The following is a 21867-nucleotide window of genomic DNA, read 5'->3' on the forward strand; positions in this document are numbered from 1 at the left end:
ACCAGGGCGTATTTCAGTCCTTATCTCAACCGCATAAGACAGACACTCCCAGAGTGGCCGTTTATAGACCTCCCCCCAGGAATGCATTCCTTCCCCAGGGTATTAATTATTAATATTCCTTGCTGGGAAAAGAATTCAGTGATATCTCTCCTAATTACACATCTGTTTATAGGCTCTCTGCAAGAAGAAAAATATAGCTGTATTCTGCCTGACCCTGCAGGCAGTCAGACATTTGGTTGTCTTCCCTTGTTCCCTAAAATCGCCGTTATTCTGTTCATTTTCAAGGTGCACTGATTTCATATTGTGCAAACACACGTTTACTATCAATTTGTAGAATAGTGGTCCTGAGGTGACATACAATCTCAGCTAACAAAGATAATAGGATTAAGAGATTAAAGACAGGCATAAGAAATTATAAAACTATTAATTTGGGGAACCGATAAATGTCCGTGACATCTTCACAGTTTATGTTTAGAGATTACAGTAAAGATAGGCATAAGAAATTATAAAAGTATTAATTTGGGGAACTGATAAATGTCCATGAAATCTTCACAATTTATGCTCCTCTGCCATGGCTCCAGCCAGTCCCTCCGTTTGGGGTCCCTGGCTTCCCGCAACATCTCTCCCTTTCTTTTTATATAAATGTGCCATGGCGACGAAGGCTTGTTCATTCTCTCGATTTTGATTCAGGATACTTTGGCTGCTCTGGCACACTAAAAACAAGTCAATTAAACAGAGAAACATAATTCCAAAATTTACCATAGTGGAGCCCCCAGTAGACTTAATCCAAGTCGTGGGGTTTAGTCCAGAAAGACTTTCTGCCACCTGATCTAATGCCTCAGGTCCAGGAACAATGGATAAATGAGCTTGAGAGGCTTCAAAAATTTGTTTCTTTAGTTTGGTTTTGTCCAAGGATAAATTATCTTTCCTACCCAGAAGGTGTCCTTTGACCATTTCCCATGAATGATCAGTCTCATTGTAGGAATATGGTGTGATACAGAAATCAGAAGTATTCCAATTGCACTGCATTTGCATGCAATGTTCGAGATTCATAAGCCAATCCCCAAGCCAAATAACAGACTGTCTTAAATCATTAATGTGATTAGCCAATTTCTCTGCTGTGGCTCCAGCCAGTCCCTCCGTTTGGGGTCTCTGACTTCCCACAACATAGGGCCAGGCGCAGTGGCTCACATCTGTAATCCCAGCACTTTGGGAGGCTGAGGTGGGCAGATCACTTTAGGCCAGGAGTTTGAGACCAGCCTCATCATCATGGGAAATGCCATCTCTACTAAAAATACAAAAATTAGCGGGGCATGGTGGCAGGTGCCTTGGTCCCAGCTACTTGGGAGGCTGAGGTGGGAGGATCGCTTTAGCCTGGGAGGCAGAGGTTGCAGTGGGCTAAGATCACACGACTGCACTTCAGCCTGGGGTGACCAAGTGGAACCCTGTCTCAAGAAAAAAAATTGTATCTAGTTGACATGTAGATTCAATTTACATTTCAATAATGAAATCAGTGTTGTCTTTTTTCTTCTGTCATTTTCAAGTACCAGGATTTCCTGCCTAAACAATCTGCAATGTGTGTCTGTTTCTCTGCCCATCTCACTGTGCTCTTAGATGCAGAGTTACAAATATATTCTAGTTTTATTTCTGGTTCCAAAGAAGACAGATTTTACAGGTGTAATTCAGTTTTGTGTTTTATATTAAAATGCATCTATTTAAAAAATAAATTTTAAAAATGCATCGCATCTAGTTTCGATATTAGCTACAGCTAAATTTTTCCATTTATTCTGTTTTTTGTTTTATGTTCTTATCCATATTTCATATAACTTATAACTGTATCTTGAGCTCTTTTGCTTTTGTCATAAGACTGAAGCTCAAATAAATACATTTGCATTTGTACACACACAAATGCACACTCAAACACACAAGTGGCTCAAGATAAAAGTCAATAAATGATCAGTATGAAAAACATGAGTCAGGTCATTATAAAAAAAATTTTAATCCTACCAGAGAATTCTAATATACAGCTTTCTATAGAAGTAGGGGAAATAAAGGCCAGAAACTAAAACAAACTATTACTATTACTACTATTTTAAAGAATACGGCTCTTTTTCTATAAACTTGGTTTTGTAATGGACTACCTCAACTCAGAAAGGCTGAAGAAAATGTTGTCTGTATCTCTGTTCCTGTTTTTCTATGAAGATGGATGATGAGGTACCCCAAAATTAATATTCTCAGATGAACCAAGCCTAGAAAAATGCTTAGACTTGAGAAAGGCTAGGACGCCAAGTGAGGTATAGTAGTTTCTGGGGGATGAGAGGAATAGTGTCCCTATGATCTGTGAGGCAAACAGCAAAGGCAAAATTTAGCAAGTAGTTTTTAAATAATCATGCCCAATAGAGATTATTCCATTCACATAGTGTGGAGATTCAACACACAATACACGTATATGCAAAACTTCCTAGATCACAGAAGTCTTGTCTTGCTTTTGTGATCTATGCCCTACCAGAATAATTTCAGAAATAAGCTCAATATAATAACCAGCATGTCTCTTCAAGGATTTGAAAGTTTTGATTTGGTTTTTAGTGTTTTTTTTTTTTTTTTGAGACGGAGTCTTGCTCTGTCGCCCAGGCTGGAGTGCAGTGGCGCGATCTCCACTCACTGCAAGCTCCGCTTCCTGGGTTCACACCATTCTCCTGCCTCAGCCTCCCGTGTAGCTGGGACTACAGGCGCCCGCCACCACGCCCGGCTCATTTTTTTTTAAATGTATTTTTAGTAGAGACAGGGTTTCACCGTGTTAGCCAGGATGGTCTCGATCTCCTGACCTCGTGATCCGCCCGTCTCGGCCTCCCAAAGTGCTGGGATTACAGGCGTGAGCCACCGCACCCGGCCTTTAGTGCTTTTTAATTTTAATTGAAATAGATTAGATTTCCTAGAGGGGCCATCCCCACAAAAACATACAAGACATTTATAGCAGTTTGACCCACAACTTCCCATGAAGTTGAGCAGAAAGTTGGAGTTTAATCACATAGAAAATTTGACCTTCTCTCTTCATCAGGACCAAATTGAGTATATCCAAAATAAATGTTTTTCATTCATCTTAATTTAAATGTTTGTAGCATGATTAATAATTTGACAAATAAACAAAAATAGCTTTTTTTTTTTAGGAAATTATTCTGATGCTCTCTCTTACCACATGAAATTCCTTACTCTGCAGCAAGCAACTTCTTTTTAACAATGATTCAGAAAGGGCTACTATTGCTTCAGAGACTGAAGCTTCTGCAGTACAACTCAACATTAGAAATATTCCAGAAACTGCCATCACATGAGCAGTAAAGGAGCCCTGGGTTGCACCAATGGTCTGAGGTCAGACTGAATGAATCAGCCTTAGAAGAATGAGGAGCCCAAATACCCATGATGAAGGGCAGTCAAATTAAACACCCTCTCTCCTTGTCTCTTCTCCGCCAGGCTCCTGCTTACACCATTTTAGTTCTGACGCCATAACTCCTGAGAGGGTAGATGATTATACATTTTCTATAGGAGGGAAAATCATCTTTTAAGATAACGTCTCATGTGGAGATGAGAGCACCATTAAGAGGAACTATTTTCAATACCTCTGTATCAAAGTCTAAGAATCCCAGCACCTGTCAAATGTGAAATAGCAAATACTCAAAGGCTGTTTGGGCATTGCAGGAAGAAGGTGACGACACAAAGAAAGTACAGGAAATAATTGAATATTTTGACGTTGTGAAAATATATAAACGACGTATTTTCTCAAAAGTACTATTGCTGGCAATTCCATAAAACAGCAAACAAATTTTATACTTCACTGAAGACAATGGTCAATCAGCCAATAGGTTAAAATTTGTTTCACTTTTAAACCCATGGTCAAATTGTTTTCATTGGTATTTTACAGAATGAGTCAAGGAGATAAATGTATTTATTTATCTGTAATTTTTACTGTCAACTCTTTCCAAAAAGGATGCAATTAAATCCTTATAAACCATACAGTGAACATAGTTTTTTTATTAATTGGAAAGAGAAATAGTGAACAGCGTATGTAAGACAGAAAGAGAGCTAATTTTACCAAGCTTCTTGGGTAAGATGGTTATTACCCCTAAACATTAAACTTAACTCTAGGTTCTAAGGAAAGCTTAGAAACATGATGGATTATATAGTTTAACTTTTGTGGGTTTTTTTTGAGACAGAGTCTCACTCTGTTGCCCAGGCTGGAGTGCAGTGGTAGGATCTTGGCTGACTGCAACCTCTGCCTCCTGAATTCCAGCAATTCTCCTGCCTCAGCCTCCCAAGTAGCTGGGATTACAGGTGCATGCCTCCACGCCGGGCTAATTTTTATATTTTTAGCAGAGACAGGGTTTCACCATGTTGGCCAGGCTGGTCTCAAACTCCTGACCTCGGGTGATCCGCCTGCCTTGGCCTCCCAAAGTGCTGTAATTACAGGCGTGAGCCACTGCACCCAGCTCAGTTTAACTCTTTTCATAAAATTAATCATCACTTATTCACAACAATGCATTGTGGTACAATTACTATTTTTGCCATGCTGAGTTGGATTCCTTAATGTGTGTAGATAATTATGTATCCCGATTTCTACAGATATTTCCTACAAACGGAAAGAGGAATAGTTGTCAACTATGCCCATTTTGAACAAGTCTGTTTTAAAGATGAAAACATAGTATGTGGCATGTTTTCAATATTCATTTTTATTAGAGATTTTATCAGAAACTACCTGATATTAACTTAAGTGAAAATTGTTGAAAGAAGGAAGATACATGAAAAGATATGATTTTGTTCTATGTGCTCGATTAAGTTTTGGATTGTTAGGACCAGCATGTGGCAGTGCCCTCTCCCTCTATTTTAAGCTTGTTTTTATCACCTTTAAAAAATTGATTTCATATGCTAAAATCATAATTTTTAAAAAGGGAATTAATCTATCATTTACTTTTAATTATCTTAATCATTTGAATCACAACAGGGTCACTCAAATCATTATATTTTGTGATAATAGAAAGAGATCAATACATTGGGTAAAAAAGGCTTCCATGATACATGGTTCATTCAATTAACAAACATTTTGAGCTCTTCACACAAAATATTTGCTAGTACTGGGGCACAAAGATAGAAATCTGCCCCATCTCAGTGGAGAAACACTCACAAAAATTTATAGTGGAACCCAATTCATAATGTAGGTATATACATTATTTTTAAATTTAGGAATAATGAAAGCTTATTAATTGATTTTTAACCACATAAAGCAGGTAAATAAAACAATCATTTCTTATACTAAGCGAAGATATTTACCTTTGAAATCAAAATGTATATCAATATCCTCTCTCTCCCCCCTACTAAGGCTGTGCAATAGAAATCCCTAAGGGTGACTGAGTTTTGAACCTTGTCAAGCCCTGACCATTTGACATATGTTCACTTGCCTTCTCTGTGCCTTAGTATCTTCAGCTGCCCAATAAGGAATGTTCTTAGAATCATTCGTACAATTCCAATGAAATTATTTGATTTTGAGCTCCTTGAAGAAAATGATACAGTCAGGCAGAAGTTTGTTATTGTTATTGTTGGCTATTAACTAATTTAAAATCAATTACAATTATTTTAATATCATGCCACCCGTAAGTGGCAGTGGGCAATATTTTCAAAGTTCAAATATTGTTTTCTTTATTACAGGTTTCTTTTCTCCATGGAAAACTCCAAAGCCTGTAAGTTGGAATTATTATGCTTCTTTCTTTATTTCTACTTACTATTGCAATTTCATTAAATAAAAGTTGAATTTGGTGACCTCAAAATCTCTTTCAACTCTAGAAGTCTGTGATGTCAAAAAAATAAATCCTCTGTATCCCTTTGTCTTGTGTCTGTCCCACAAGTACAAGAGTCACTCATCTGACCTTCCTATAAAAACAATTCTGCCGTTTTAAAATATATACTTGCAAAATGAACATTAACACTATGCAGCCTAATGTAATGAAACTACTTTAGAAACCTTTTGTTTTTCTCCTGTCCACAATACTATGTAGTCTTCATAACATGGAATTTTTAGAAATAATATAAACTATAGGTCCAGAAGTCTTGACCTGCAAATTAAATCTAGTCCAAAAAAAATTTAACTCTGTATATATTTACATTTACATTTTAACGTCTACAGAGCTACATATGTGTGTGTGTCATGTGTATCTATGTTAGCTTTGTATATATGTGTATATATAAAATATGTATGTGTATATATACATATAATGTGTGTGTATATGTCTTTGTGTGTACATATATGTGTGTATATATACGTACACACATGTATTTAAGCTCTGTAAACTGTGTATATATTCTGCCACACCTGACAATCACTCAAAATGGTGCTTCTGAGTCTTCTTCAGATACTGGAGATCTCTACCATCATCTGACCACTCTAGGCCTACTTCCCTATGAAACATGGTAAAATGTCTGTGCCAATATAGGAAGCTGGTGGGTTTTAACAATCTTTTTGCAGAGCTAGGCTAGCCAAGTTGGCTTAGCAGTTAGAGATGGTCTTTACTTGCTGATAGATTGAAACTATTAATTGCCCAAGTCCCAAGAGCTGGGACTGGTTTTCTGGGATCCCATTTTATGTGTTAGAATACTCTACCCTAACTGCGATATGTGAAACCCATGACCGGAAGAGGCTGCAGCAAAGCAGAAGACTTCCTGAGCAGGACCTCATTTAGGATTTGACTCATCTGGTCCACAAAGAACATTAGATGGGAAAACCAGTCCTATTTAAGCTTAGCAAATCACTTAAGGATGCATGTGATTTTGAAAAGAGACACTTATAAATGTTCAAAATGAAATTTGGTTTATCTTAACCGATGTCTAAATAGTTTCTTCCTTTCACCACCAAACTTAAATCTGTACTCTGTGGTTATACACATCTTTATCTAATTTAACAAGGAACCTTGCGACCTCATCATGGTGCTACAATTATGCAATCTAGTGATTTCCTTATACGTCCCACATTTATACCAAATTATGTCATTTGGTATAATTGCAGCATTTGCTGTCATTATTGTAATTACATTCATAGTCAATAATTCCAAAAAATGTTTTATAGAACTCAATGTACAATTAGTCCTGAATCCATGTATTTCTACAAAAGCTAAGGCTTGGACTTCCAGGGCATAGACAAAGGAAGGTAGAAGGCTATAGATTTAATGTCTTCCATGTATCTACCGGAAACTCTTGAGGACTATAATGAGAGGAAGTGTGGCATTAATATACTTGTTTAGGGTGCTGGCACTAAAGGCATTCTGCCTGGACTCAAGTTTTGCTTCTTTCCCTAACTAGATGACTTGAGCTAGCTATGTAAGCTTTCAGAGTCTCAAGTTCTGTATCTGTAAAGTGGAGATAATAACACCCTCTCACTTGGTCATTGTGAGGAATTCTATGAGCTAATCTATGTAAGGTGCTTAAAACATGTTGCCTCTACATGCTGAGCTTGAAAACATGAACTATTATCACCACAGGAAGCAGACCCTCCATTCATGAGCCTTTATCAAGTCACTTAAGGATGCTCTATGAAATGAACATAGTTGACTGAACTATTAATCAAAACAAGTATGTAACAATATACCACAGTATGTGGGCTTATACACATTGTCCTCTGAGTATGGCCCTTTTGGCCTTCTCTTATCCAGTCCCACTTTCCTGGGCATGGACACTTTGGGACTGGACAAGAGAGGCCCAATAAGAAGCTTGTTGAGAAATAATCATGTGGCCGGTAACATAAACTCTAAATAGGTGAAGGCCAGGAAGATGCTAGGTGGAGGATTGATGATATCTTGGATCAGAATAAGGAAATGTTATATGGGGTGAGATCTAGCTTCCTCCTAGTCCTGTGTGACTCCCTGACTCTTTTCTGTCTTACTGATCCACATCTCATGCTATTCCATGTCAAGATAGTCACTTCCTGTTGAACAAGTAATATGCTAAAGTAGTGAGTTCTCATTCTTTCCATCTGGAAAGGATCAAGTGCATTCTACAGATACAGAATCAAGACAAATGCCATCATCTTCCAACCTTGCCCAAAATAGTGAGGGGGAGGATTTAAACTACTCCACTTTCTACAGTAAGAAAACAGTTTCTGAGCAGAGCATTTCATGGGAGTAGGGGAGAGGGGCCTGCCTCATTCATAATCTCTTTACTATTTGATGCCTGGGTGTGGACTGTATGTCCAGGCTGCTCACTGATATTTCAGTGGCTGTCCTTTCATAAAGTTTCACAGACATCCATTTATTCACCAAGGCCAGCAGAGATACAGACTTCTCTCAGCTACAGAAAACAACTTTATTTCCATTTGTGCTTATTCTAGTGAGATGTTTATAAACATTGGCCTGGGTGTGGACACCACTGGGACTGGACAAGAGTGGCCCAAAAAGAAGCTTGTTGAGAAATAAACACCTGGCAGGTAACAAAAACTCTAAACAGAGAAAGGCCAAGAAGATGCTAGGTGGACCAAGTAAGGCCCATCTACCTCAGTAAGGGGACAGGATCAGAATGCAGGGGGTTCATGAAGGTAGAAAGGAGCACAGAGTGAGTATCCCAGGTAGAAAGCAAAAGTCCAGAGACCAAAGTGTCTAAGGAAGTAGGGAAGAGTCAACGGAATCCACCCCTCAGAAGGTGTAGTCGGGTCAGCATACCAGCCCCAGCTAAAGGGGTGACCTCTGACCCCAGGGCAGGTGGTTTGCCCCATGGTCTTCTGGGTAGGAGTCACCAGGTAACTCCATTTAGGAGGGAGCAGGGCAGGAGGTGATGGGGAACAGAATAGTATGTCTGCTTTTTCTTGGGTGCAGTGATTTTCTGCTTTACAGCCTTTTGGGAAACCCTGACAGAGTGACTCAAGGGTTAATGAATGTCACAGTAGGAAATTGTGAATGCTTTGCTAAGCATGAACTGGACTCTTGACTAATTCCCCAATCTCTGTGCTACAGAAATTGTAGAATTTGTCAATCTGCCATGGCAGCCTTCCCAAACAGTGCCCAAAGCATTACTTGTTCTGTAGTTTTAAGATTGTTTTTTAGAAACACCAATATTTCATATGAAGCATGTCCAATGACTGTATATGAAGAATACATCTACCAGCAAGACACATGTGGGTATGAAGTAACCCTCTATGGAATATGGGAGAAAGAAATAGACATTTGCTGAAGCCCTATGATGACAAATGGGAGATACTACAGCTCCCCAGACCATATTTCTAATTTATTTACTTTTTAGTATTGAGTATCTTATATTTGAAAACAGAAGGGATAAAGTCACAGCTAGAATGCATCCACCTGGTGCCTACCGTCAGCTAAAGTGAAAAATTACCAAGGATATGCCTTTACCCACAAATGTGGCCTTCCACATCATGGCAAGGTCACCCGGAATGGATGACCAAGGAAACCCAGAATAGCTTTCTGTATGAATTTTGCTATCAGATGAATTATGAAGTACATAAAGATTTTTACAAATGGGAGCACAAGGCCTGCTGAGCAGAAAATTCACAAAATTCACTAAAACTCAAACCATATTTACCAGTTATTCCCCCCAGTGTGATATTATGTAAACGAGTAATTCTGTTAGAGTTATAGTGTGGTTCTGACCCAGGATTTGCCACTGGCAACTGTTGGGCCTCAGACAAGCCACTTACCCTCTCTATGCTTCTAGAGATTATGTTTCATAGGAGGAAATTGAACTAGACTAGGGGTTTTCCATCCTTGACAGTTATAGAAACTTTGTTCAGATGAAATCTTGGGCAGTAGCCCACATAGAAAACAAATTAAAATGAAGCCAATCTTATTGAAGGAAGGGTCAATGACCCGTTTCTTTTCCAGTTTGTTGGCTCAACATGAACCCCTGCCACAGTCCCAGTCCCAGGTGTGCAGGGCAGGCCCCAGGTGTCTCTGGTGTTATACAGGTGCACAGTTTAAAAAACACTGGAGTATATGGCACCTCACATCCTTTCCAGCTTGAAAATATTGATAATGAACAGACCAGAGCTGGAATCAGAGCCCTGACAAAAATATAGCTGGTGTGAAAACTAAAGCAGGACAGTGCCATAGGGGACAGAAAGTTACAATCCTGCCAAGTTCAATGTAATGTATATCAAAACTGTTGTTTTTTTTTTAAAGTGGGCATATTTTATTCATTCACTAAATGAACATTTTCTGAGTACTAACTATGCATTGGTAATACAACAAGTAGAAAGATGCAGCCCCAGTCCCAGCCTGATCTGTTTGAGACATGGCTGGGTAGACTCATGGTAATCACAGTTGGATGTGATGAAGTGGTGTGAGGGGTAGGAGGGACAGGGCGGTCAGCAAGAGCCTTCTAGGAAAGGAGATACCGCCTCTGAATCTAGTAGCCAGGAGAAATGAGAGAGGGGATGGAAGAGTGGAAAATACATGCAGAAAGAGAAATGAAGTATGTAAAGTTTCAGAAGCAGAAGAGAACCGGGTGGGTCCTCGGGAATGAGAAGCCAGCCCATCAGCCAATATGGGGAAGGTGAGCGAACCCAGGGTCAAGAGGAGCCCGCCACGCCCCTCTTGGAAGTTTGGCCTTTGTCCTGAGGACCATGCGTACTCAGGGCAGAGTTTCAACAGGAGGGCAAACTAATCTAAATCTTACATACACTGCCGGTTTATTCAAAGCAGGAAAGAAAAACTGAGTTTGAATGAGGCATCAGTTGATAAATGAAGATGAAGCTGGCAGTGCCAATAGGTGATCTCAGGGAGCCTGTCTTCCTCCTTGATAAAAATAAATAAATAAATGGTATTAATCTCTGCCTTCTCTATCTCATGGTGCTATGGTGAGGATCCAAGAAGATCATGTATGTCAAAGAACATGATAAACTGGGAAGTACTCTGCAGGTCTTTAAGAAATTATGGAAGTAGCAACATCAGTAGCAAAATTCTGGGGGAGGAACTACCAGATCCGCAATAAATGAGGCATCCTAGGAGACTTTGAACAATCCCTGAATCCTAGATGGTTGCATAATTACGTCTAAACTGAGATGAAAGCAACTGAATGCTCAAGCGTGGGAGGTTTTTGCGATATGCATAGGTGTCAAATGAGTATAAGTAGATGACTACATCTTCTGCTCCAGTGAAAGTGATGTAATATGTTGAAACCATCTTAGAAAAGAAACAACTAATACCGTACATTTCTAAGCACTTACACATGATTTATCTTGAGACACATTATCTTTATCTTATGGGGGAAAAAAATAGAGAAATTAAGTGGTTTGCCAAAGATTACCGGCTCACTGTTGACAAGGTTATATAAGTTATATATAAGTTTGCATTCAAAAGTCAGGCACTGCTTGCATTTATAACAGTTTATGATGTTGTCTTACATAGACATAAAATCTTTTCTTTCAAGGAATTTATACCAAAGTTTTACCCGTTCCCTGGAAGAAAAGTCCACAAGGAAAAAAGGTTAACCTAAAGGTGACAAGAGAAAGAGCCAGGAAAAATTTGTCAGTCATTTTCTCTGTCCTCTCACTTTTCAGATAATGGACCGATGGGAGAATCAAGGCAGTCCTCAAACGAGTTTATCTGCTCCGGCCATACCACAGAACCTGCCCTTCCCACCTGCCCTTCACAGAAGCTCCTTTCCTGACTCAACCGAGGCCTTTGACCCGCGGAAGCCTGATCCATATGAGCTCTACGAGAAATCTAGGGCCATTTATGAAAGTAGGCGTAAGTGAAAGCCACATGAAACAAGGGTACATTAATAATAGCTGAGGCCCTACCAGGAGATATATTGAGGCTGAATGATCTGGCATGGTTTTATATTCTGAGTTTCAAAAGTGTTTCAAGAGCAGAGCCAGCTGGTCTAAAATTATCTTCGAAAGCCTGTTGACTCTAAAAGTAGGTTTATTATATCTTTCACCTTACATTTTATCTCCTACTTTTCTTCCCCTAATCTCCTGAAGAAAATCGGGAATATATTTTTTGGGGTTTGGGGGTGAGGTTGCTGGTTTTGTTTAGATTACCAAATACAGAAAAGAAGTGTTTGGCTTTTTTTTTAATCTGTTTAATCTGATCTTGAGCCTAAAGCATAGATTTTTCTTAGAGCCTTGAATGTAGCCATTGAAGAAGTTAGGACCTTGAGTAAAATGTCAGCCAAGCCTTCCCAACTCACAAGCATGAAATCAACTGGTTCCGAATGCAGTACTGATCTAGGTGCCAATCATCTCTCCACAGTTTTCTGCTTCTCCTTCAGTGCAGTCAGGCACATTTGAACATTCAGTCTTAAAATGTCGTGTATGCACTTGTCACCTTATCTGAAGGTCTTTTAAAATTGTTGTACTTTATAAACATTAGAAAACAAGGCTTTTAATATTGCTTGCACCATTATTGTGCTTCTTTCTACCATCTTGCAAGTCATCTCTACATGTTAGAGGACAGGAATCTCACAGTATCATAAGAATCTGTGTATTAAATGAGCAGGAAACCCAGCCTCGTAGAAGAGTTTGGTCCCTGGCGCTCCCATTTACAGTCTGCTGATTTCCTTTGCTTCAGTGTTCCACCAATGTCTTGTTTCCAACTTTATCATCAGAAGCATGAATAGCAAGTTTTAAATTGTGTGTGATCTCAGAGGATCTCAAATCTGCTTACTCTTTTGATGAGCTCAGGGGCTGAGAATTATGCACCCAGCTGGTAAAGGGGAAAGCAGACATAGTACCTTTTCCCCATCCTCTACAACTCTTTGTAGAACTAATTTTGGTTGAAAAATAGTTAGGACAGCAAGCCATTGAGAAATCATTTATATCAAAATGAAACATCTCACCACCCCAAACCCACATACACTTTTTTTAAAAAAAGAAGCTACATCAGAGCTACTATATTTCATTCCTTTCCTTCTGAACAACTGAAATATCTTTCGATGGTATCATTAGCATGTCTTTGCTGTAGCAGAGTAAGAACAAAGTAGGCATTCTTAGCTACATAATAGAGTATGAATTCAGGGTATTAATGCTCATTAAACTGAAAAAAATTGAAAAGATTTCAGCCCTGTTTCTAATACCTTCTCTGCTTCAATAACCAAGTATTGATCGAATGCCCATTTTGCTGTCAGCACTATGAGGAGATACCAAAGATGAGTAATATGTCCTGCTCTCACACATTTAACTGGGGAAATAAGATAATGAATGTAAACAGAGAGTAAGATAAAGTTAACAGTTCTAAGATGGAAGTTGGAAATGCATAGGATTAAAATATCATCCTCACCTCTTTGACTTGTTTAATTTTGTGATTGCATTTAGGGAGCATTAAGAGGTGCTTCCTCCTGCTTTTTGTCTCCTCCTTCATCATTCACTTCCATCCTTTTTGCAGTTTCCTAGCCAATGCAAAGCTTTATGATTCAGGACAAAAACAATGTTGGTATTTATCTCTAGTTTTCTCTTTATGGTTGTCTGATACCGTTGTGCCCTCAGTTTTCTTGTACACAACGCTCTCTCAACTCTAAAAGAATTATTTCTTTATCCAGCCCTTGCAATGCTGCTTCTGGTCATTGCCTTTCCCCTCCTCACCTGTAACAAACCAAGTAACCAGTCCGCCTTAACCTCCCAGAGCTTTCTTTTTCAGTCCTCATCTGGTAGCTCTTCATCGCCCTTTCCCTCTACAGCTGCAGGGACAGCAAACATCCTGACTCCCCACCTCACCGCCCCCCGTGGGCCCCCCATCAGTGCTCTCCCTGTGCCACTGCTGCTGCCGCCCTCATCACACCCCCTTCCTGCTTTCATCAGCTCTCTCTAATGTTTCTAAGGTCACAGTAATGTTTTCAGGGTCAAAAATCTCAGGAAGCCAAAAGAGGGCAAGCTCATTGCGTTTCCTATCCTTCTCTTTTCTACCACGTTTCTTCATAACACTAAATGGAGTGTCAATGAAACATAGAAATCATATCAAGGTAAGAAAAGCTCTACCACTGAAAATTAAAGATACCAGGAGAGCATGGCACCGCTTTCTCTAGTCTCTCTGGATAGCTGATCCGTTCACTCTGCTTGTGGATATGTGAGTGTCTTAAAAAAAAAAAAAAAAAGACAGCCTTTTGCCCTCCTGTACATTTCCATTTCCAAGTTTCATTTTCTCATGTAAATGTTTAAAGCAATACTAAAAGAAAAAGATTTTAATTAATGATTGGAAAGCTCAGTCTGTTTCTCATCATCTTCAAATAGGTTTTTTTAATGCAATGATCATAAAATGTATATACCCAAACAAAAGATCAATATTTTAAAATTTGTGATTAGGAACCATTCCTATGCTTATTCCTTTGAATCACACGCATAACATTTAGGTTTGGCTCTATTTATTCTTGTGTCTTTTCCTGGGGGGAAAAAAATCAGTGCAACGAGGGAAAGTGTGGAAAAAATCCTAACCAGAGCTGTTTAAACTGAGTCCTTTGACATTTTCCCTAGCCTATAGTGATCTCATGGTGTCCTTCCTTACAACCATGTCTAAAGCTAAAGAGATTTTTGCATTCACTTTCAAAACTGGGTTGCAGTCGCCAAATAAAAAGACACCCCTCCACCCACAAGCCTGAGCTGTACAGAGCTACAGAATGTTTGTTCTGTCAAGGCTGTCAAGAAACATTTGGATTCCAGTCACCAGTCCCCTACAAATGATGGAAATTTATCAAATGATGGAAATGCTGCTGTGCCTCATTTGACTCATAATTAGATTATGCTGACATTTTAATATGCATGCACAGGACATCTTAATAAAGATGTATTCCTGAAAAAATATTGCTGTGATTTTAAACAAATGAAGATGATCATAGGATACTAGAGCCACGTGAAACAGAACATGACAGGTACACGCTGTGATAGGAAATACCTCCTATCTTCATGAGATCTCAAGATGAGCTCGGAATGGAGCAGGACAGAGAAAGGAAGATTCTCCCACCCAGCAGGCTAGCAGCGCCTCTGATTTCAGAACATTAGGCACAGTGCCCAGAGGTGGCAACTCCAGGCTCCATATCAATCAATAAGAATATATGAAACACTCACTATGTGTCTAGAACTCTGCAGGGCACTCCACAAGAGAAGTTACAAGAAATAACCTCTGCTCATTAGAAGCTTACAGTGAAGTTGAGGACACAAACAAACAAACAAACACATAGGAAAACGATTTCTGAACAAGGCCCCATTACACAACACAGCAAAAATATCAATATTTTAATGTGTGAAATTGTGCAGTAAAAATAACTACATACTGAGAGTTTCTCAACTTCCGTGTGAAAACTGATATTCAATCAAGACAATGTCATGTGTTAAGTACCTTTGCATTATCAAAATCTCATTAATCCTTGCTGGAGAACTCTGTGCAAAACAAAAGAAAAAAAAGAATTTTTCCCCACTTACTTAATTCCATATAAGCTTAAACTTACATGTATAAAACTATAACTCTGCCCAAAAAGTCCCTAAAAAAGTTTTAATCATGGACCTTCTGGATCTTCATATTAATTATTTAAACATTGACCCTCAGTCATTACTGCCAGTTCCCAGAAAAGATCAAAAATCTCCCCAACTTCCCTCTCTACCAAAGACTTTTAGACAAACGTGACTATTCTGTGTGTGATAATAGTCTCTATTGATAATAGACTTCTTGATGTCCCTACTACTTGCAATTTTAAAAATTGAAAACAAAAGAAAATACCTTTGCATAGCGGGACAAGCCGTGCTATTTTTCACTTGTCTTTTCTCTGTCTTTTTCCCAAGAACCTCATAAAGGAAGGCCTTGAATTTGTTTTACAGTCACAGTAGGAATGACTTGAACATTCTGGTTTGTATGCTAGCATTCCTAATGCTGAACTACATATGCCATTTCTAACGTTGGAGAAAAGTAGTTCTAAAGGCCCTTAGTGTTTTCTCCCCTGCATCTCCTCCTCCCTTCTTTCTCTCTGTGTGACTGCATCCTTGCATCCAACACGTATTTCTGATATGATAGGAAACCTTCTATTACTGGCCTAGTTACTTATAAGACTATCTAGGGTGACTACACATGGAAGTTTCCTGAACAATCCCTGTCTGTGCTGTCCTGGCATGACTATCAATAGTTCACTTTTCGCCACCCTAGACTGTCCTCATTTGAATGATAAATTATCAAGTTTTCCCTTTTTATATCATCTATTCAAGGAATAATCATCATTACTGTTCAAGAAAAGCATATATCTAAATGTACACACCATGAATAAAAAGCGTAATACCTACTCAGATAAATAATTTTTTCAAGCTAATTTATTTGGCTGATACAATGTTTGCCTATACATATTTTATCCCTAACTTGAAGTAAAGGCTTATTAGTGACTGTATTGGTAGCCAAACGCCCAGTAAACTCCTTCCATACCCAGAAAGTTAGACATATGTACAAATCTAGTGCATGGCAAATGAAGTAGAAAAAAAATAGGTAGTAAGGTTTTGCACATTTAAGTGCTATGCCGTGGAGTCCTCTTTCTTAATACAGAAAATAAGTCAGGTTCAACATCACGATAATCACTGAACTGAAAGGGGGTTAATCTCATCTGTCTCCTTCTTCTGGGAAAGATTATACTTAAATAACTACAGCTAGATACTGGTACTGAAAAGAGGAACTGTGATAGGCAAGACAGTATAAAGTGCTTCCCAAAGAAAATGAATGTTGCTCACTTTGGAATCTTACGAAATTAAGTCTTGATCACTCTGATGGGTCTGTTGATATAGGAGAGAGGGCCTTGTCCTGTTGCTTCACTTTTCTTTAAGCCAGTCTTACTCTAAAGGTTTGTCTTCTCATTCAGCTCATGGGGACACTTCTTGGGCCTGTTGCACACTGCAGCCTTGAAAGCTAGAACAATAAGCAGATGCAACCAGGAATGGAAAAGAAACATTCTTATTTCCAGAAACTCTTCCCTCAGGGTTCTGTCTCTTGGTTTAAACCCAAGTTGAATTATGACTGAAGTTGTTCAAACTTTTTTCTCTTGGCATTGAACTTTGGTTATCATAAGTAAACAATTTATGAAGTACAACATGTCCACACTGCTTTGTGGTAAGATATCACTCAAATGTAGAATCATAAAAATGTCAAAGATCCATATGGTGTAATGTGCCTTATGGTATAACCTCTTTAGAACAGAAATTTCTCTAAAATGTCTTCAAAAGAGCTCACACAATCAATTTTCCTTTTCAGAATTAGAATAATAAGCGCTGAGTATCATAGCAAAGGTAGCAATCAAAAGTGATCACAGGCCAGTTCAAGAGTATAACAGAGAAGCAAACTGTTTTTTAGTACTGTATCTGAAATGAAATTATAATTTGTGGCAGATAAAAAATGGACAGTTACGTTTTTCACATCTATGGCTGTTATCCTGCTCTTTTGTTGTTCATTGATTATTGAATTCTTTCATTGTTCAGGATTGTAATACACATGTAATTCATGGCTGATCACAAATGGGTGGTTGTATTTCTAAACTATCAGGTTTTCTACTGCTCTTTCCTTGTTATTAGTGAGCAAAAGTTGTAGTTTGTACTGTCTCCCAGCCTAACAGCAGAGCCACTTGAAAGGATGGGGTACTGTGATAGCATTATTCATTGCAGAACACCGCTTGAATCTCTAAATGAAAAGTGATGGGGGAAGCCACATCACATATGGTAGTATCTCTCTAGGGTGCTCGAAACTAGAGCTCTGAAGCCTGTGAAAATCTTTCAGCTCAAGCTTTCCTGACTCCAAGTCTCCTTTTCCTATGTAATTAAATACCCAATTGAGCCAAGCTGGAAATATGAAAAAGTTTCAGAAAGGTTTAAATAAATTCATGGATGCCATAGCTACAGGCAGCTATTATGTGATCATAAAAGGCCACCGTGCCTTCCCAGAGAACACCCTCACATGTGAACACTGTGCTAGATCAAGCCCCGGCCTGATTTGCTCGAACACTGCTGATGTCCAATGGCGTTAGATAAAGTACCCCCCACGTATGTTCTCTGGAACACAATCTTACTTTAGTGAAATATTAAAATAAGATAAGTAAATGCTAAAACACTTTTACCAGTGACTCTAGCGTTAGAAAAATAAAAGGATAGAAAAAGATGTAATAATGTTATCATTTTAAATGTCCTCAATTATACTGAGAGATTAATTTTCTGCACCCTTTTCTCATGGGAAAAGCATTATTGTTATCCTTAGTATAATGTATGTTATGATTTGATCTGTGAAAAAATTTGCCTTTTAGCTGGAGTTTCTAATATATCACATTGTGCATTACTTTGCATATAATATATTAATATGAAGATCAGTAAATCCAGTTAAGCTGTGTCTGCCATTTTAATATGTAGATTTTAATTAACTTGGAAATCTAATTTTAAAAAGGTATCCTCAGATAGCTTTCTAAGTAACTGTGGTAGCGTTTATATTTCCAACAGGTTCCTTCTGAAACAGGAAATTACCATGGTGTGAGCTAAGTAATATAGAGATAGTAAAATAAAAGTTGTGGTAGGACACATATTTTCCCCATGTATTTTAGAAATTAGATCCAATCCTAGAGCTTATAAATTTATTTCATTCAGTAATTTAAAACTAAAAGATCTTGGAATTAAGGGATAAAGGCAGGGGGAGGAGTAAAAAGTAAACTCTAAAAATCAGCTCTTGATTGAAAGTTATTTAATATATCAAAGCATTTTGTTGGTTGCACAAGTTGACAACTTAACCCAATGTATATTCATGAATAAATGTGAGACCGTCAGGGCTGCAGAGTTTAAGTGCTAGCTGGCAAGTCGGTCCTCGTGAGAGTATAACATAAAATGTCAGTTTTATGGCTAATGGAAGTGTTTTAAAGGTAGCAGTCTTCCATCCCTGATACAGACAAAAGGACATTTCTCAAGTCATAATCCTAAGCAGCCACACCAAACATGAAGGTTCTTAAAAAATAACAATGCTGTGTATGATGATCCCCTTCCTGTGTCCAAATGATCTCCTATTGTGGGGGGAGGGGAGGGATAGCATTAGGAGATATACCTAATGTAAATGACGAGTTAATGGGTGCAGCACACCAACATGGCACAGGTACACATATGTAACAAACCTGCACGTTGTGCACATGTACCCTAGAACTTAAAGTATAATAAAAAATAAAAAATAAATAAAAAATAAAAATAAAAAAATAGCAATTCTGCCAGAAAGCTAAACACAGCTTACCTGGGAGGAATGATTGTTATGCCTTCCATGAGCCAACTGGCTCTTTATTTGAAACAGAGCTCAATGAGAAAGCAACCAGACTTTGGTCTTATTTTAATTTTTAAAGTTTAAGGAAAAAATACTCATTTTTTTATAGTGCTTTATATGGTACAACTGTCTTATAAAATTATGTCATCTTAACACATTCAGAATGGAGGAGTTCTATTGTACTAGATTCTTACTCTCTGCCTTTCAAAACTGTAAGTTGCCTCCTCTATAAATGCTCTTAAGGAATAATCACATATGATTGATGATTATATATCATAAATATATAATTTTATAGACCAAAATAATAATAATGATATGAAATTTCTTCCAAGCAACAAGTAGTTTACATATTGAAGTCTCAAAGTGTGGGAGGAGTGGTTCTTGCAAGAACATTTTACAGTTCTTCTACCTACAACGTGAATTTATGTTTTAGAGAGGTTTAGTAATGTTTAATTAATTTTTATCTGTAATTCCTGACATGATTCAAAAGCAAAACAATGTGGTAAACTTAACATGAAATTCATCATAGAGGCAAAAATATCCTACCATTCTCTCAGATAGAAGTAACTCAGCATATCTTAACGTAGATCTTTAGCTTCTTAAGTATTTCTCGACCAGAGGTTTGCATACATGTGTCTTCTGCCCATCTCATACTAAACCCAGTTGTATGGTTTAGGAAATTCTCTACTGACAGAACCATGAAGGAACAGGAAGAATATCTGGAGATGTTAGGAAAAAAATGTATAGCATGGTCAGAAAAGAGTGTATTATTAATTCATAATAATATTAAAATGAAACAAGAAAGAGTTTTATTGGATAATGCATTCTAATTAAGTTTAAAACTTAGATATAATACGTTTGTTTTCTAAAAAGGTTCTTGAAGAGTTTCCTGTGAGATAGTATAGAATACCTTACGCAAGTCACTCAGCATTTTGGATCTTAACCATCTGTGAAATGAAAGGTGCCTTGCCTCTCTGTCACTGTGATATTAAGACCAGGGATTTAGAAGGCAGATTGAAAATCAAGGGACAATTTAATTATGCTCTTCTTCACGTTTAGCAGTCCCAGATAAAGACATGGTGAAAGTCTGCATTTCTCAAACACACAGTAAGGAGTTGCACATCTCAACCATGTAGAGTAGGAGGAAGCATGTCAATTGGAGCCTTGCCTACCCCTGAAAAATGTTCATGCATGAGAGCAACATGTCTCCAAATACTTCCAGAACACAGTGTGCAACCAGGTTGTTCTAGGTTCTAGAATTCTAAATGTGGGCTATGCCTACATTTTAGAGGTGTTTTATACTCACTTTTTTGAATTTTTATGCTATTAGAAGTAGCATAGATTATATCATAATTCTTATAAAGGATCTCTATTACTAAAATAAACCAATTTAACTCAACTACTTATACATAATTTCAACTGCCCAGATAATTGGAAATATCAAAATATTTGGACTAGTGTAATTATTGACTGGATTTTCCACTTTTCATTTCAACATTTTATGACACAAAATTATAACCTAATTTTTAAGGACCTATATTTTCTGTATATATTTCAGGTTCTAGATTGGCTTTACTTTCAAATAAGTATTCTTATAATGAGAATCAAAACTTAATATTTAGAAATGGTAATCTTATTCTACCGTGATTTAAAAAAAAATTCAGATTTTTCTATTTTGGATGCATGTAAAAGAAACATATTTACATACATGCTCATACATAAAGCAGGGTAAATCTGTCCACTAACTTGGATCTTAGAGGAAAAAAAATTATTAAACATAAGTATAAGATTGTGTTTGGGGGAGTTATGATAGCAACAAAAAAGAAAGTAAAGATGAATTTTAAAATGCCATAAATGAATTTCAACTTTAATTCCCCATTTTCCCATCCAGAACAAGTGCCACCCAGGACCAGTTTTCGAATGGATTCCTCCGGCAAGTATTGTTCAGTACTCACAGTTCTGTGAACAAAACGTCTTCCATTTTGTGTAACAAATCATTCTTCTGAGTAGTATCAGTTTCTTAGTATATAATCACTGTGCTACTTTAGTCACCTACATAAAACATGTATTCAAGGTAGACAGCAAGTCTCATCATGGTGAGCCTAAATGCCTGCCAACAAAAGACAAAGGGAAACAGTCATATTCATGAATTTCTTTCATTAAATACTCCAGTAAAAGGCTGGATGAAAAACAGCTGCCAAAGAGAGCCATCAGACTGACTAGGTCTGTGCTATGTAATACAGTAGCCACTAGCTACATGTGGCTATTGGGTACTTGAAATTGGCTACTGTAAATTTAGATATGCTGTCATATAGGTGTAAAATCCACACTGGATTTCACAGACAGTGCCCAAACAAAAAAGAAAGATTTCATTAATTATTTTATATTGATTTCTGTTGAAATAATATTTTGGATATACTAAGTTAAACAAAATATATTATAAAAATTGATTTCATCTGTTTTGTTTTCTAAAATGTGCCTACTAGAAAATGTTAAATTACTTATGTGGCTTACATTTTATTTTACATTGAATAACACTAGACTAGATACAAATAAGAAGATAGAAGGTCTCAAGAGATTTACAATTCAGACATTTCCAAAGAATGGATTACAAATGTTGCTAACATAGAATGAAATTCTT

The 21867-nt window shown here is 37.7% G+C and overlaps 1 protein-coding gene across 2 annotated transcripts in view; it reads left to right on the top strand.

Annotated features, from left to right (window-relative positions):
* Positions 1-21867, top strand: part of MAGI2 (membrane associated guanylate kinase, WW and PDZ domain containing 2) — a 1480053-nt gene that overhangs the window by 1291360 nt on the left and 166826 nt on the right. Inside the window, exons 11-13 of one of the 2 annotated variants that reach the window (XM_025379587.1) lie at positions 5695-5726; positions 11543-11732; positions 21118-21159. In XM_025379587.1, coding sequence (XP_025235372.1) covers positions 5695-5726; positions 11543-11732; positions 21118-21159 — 264 coding nt within the window. The remainder of the gene's footprint in view (positions 1-5694; positions 5727-11542; positions 11733-21117; positions 21160-21867) is intronic. The other variant, XM_025379588.1, reaches the window with a different exon arrangement.

This window comes from Theropithecus gelada, chromosome 3 (genome assembly GCF_003255815.1).
Source record: "Theropithecus gelada isolate Dixy chromosome 3, Tgel_1.0, whole genome shotgun sequence".
NCBI lineage: Eukaryota > Metazoa > Chordata > Mammalia > Primates > Cercopithecidae > Theropithecus > Theropithecus gelada.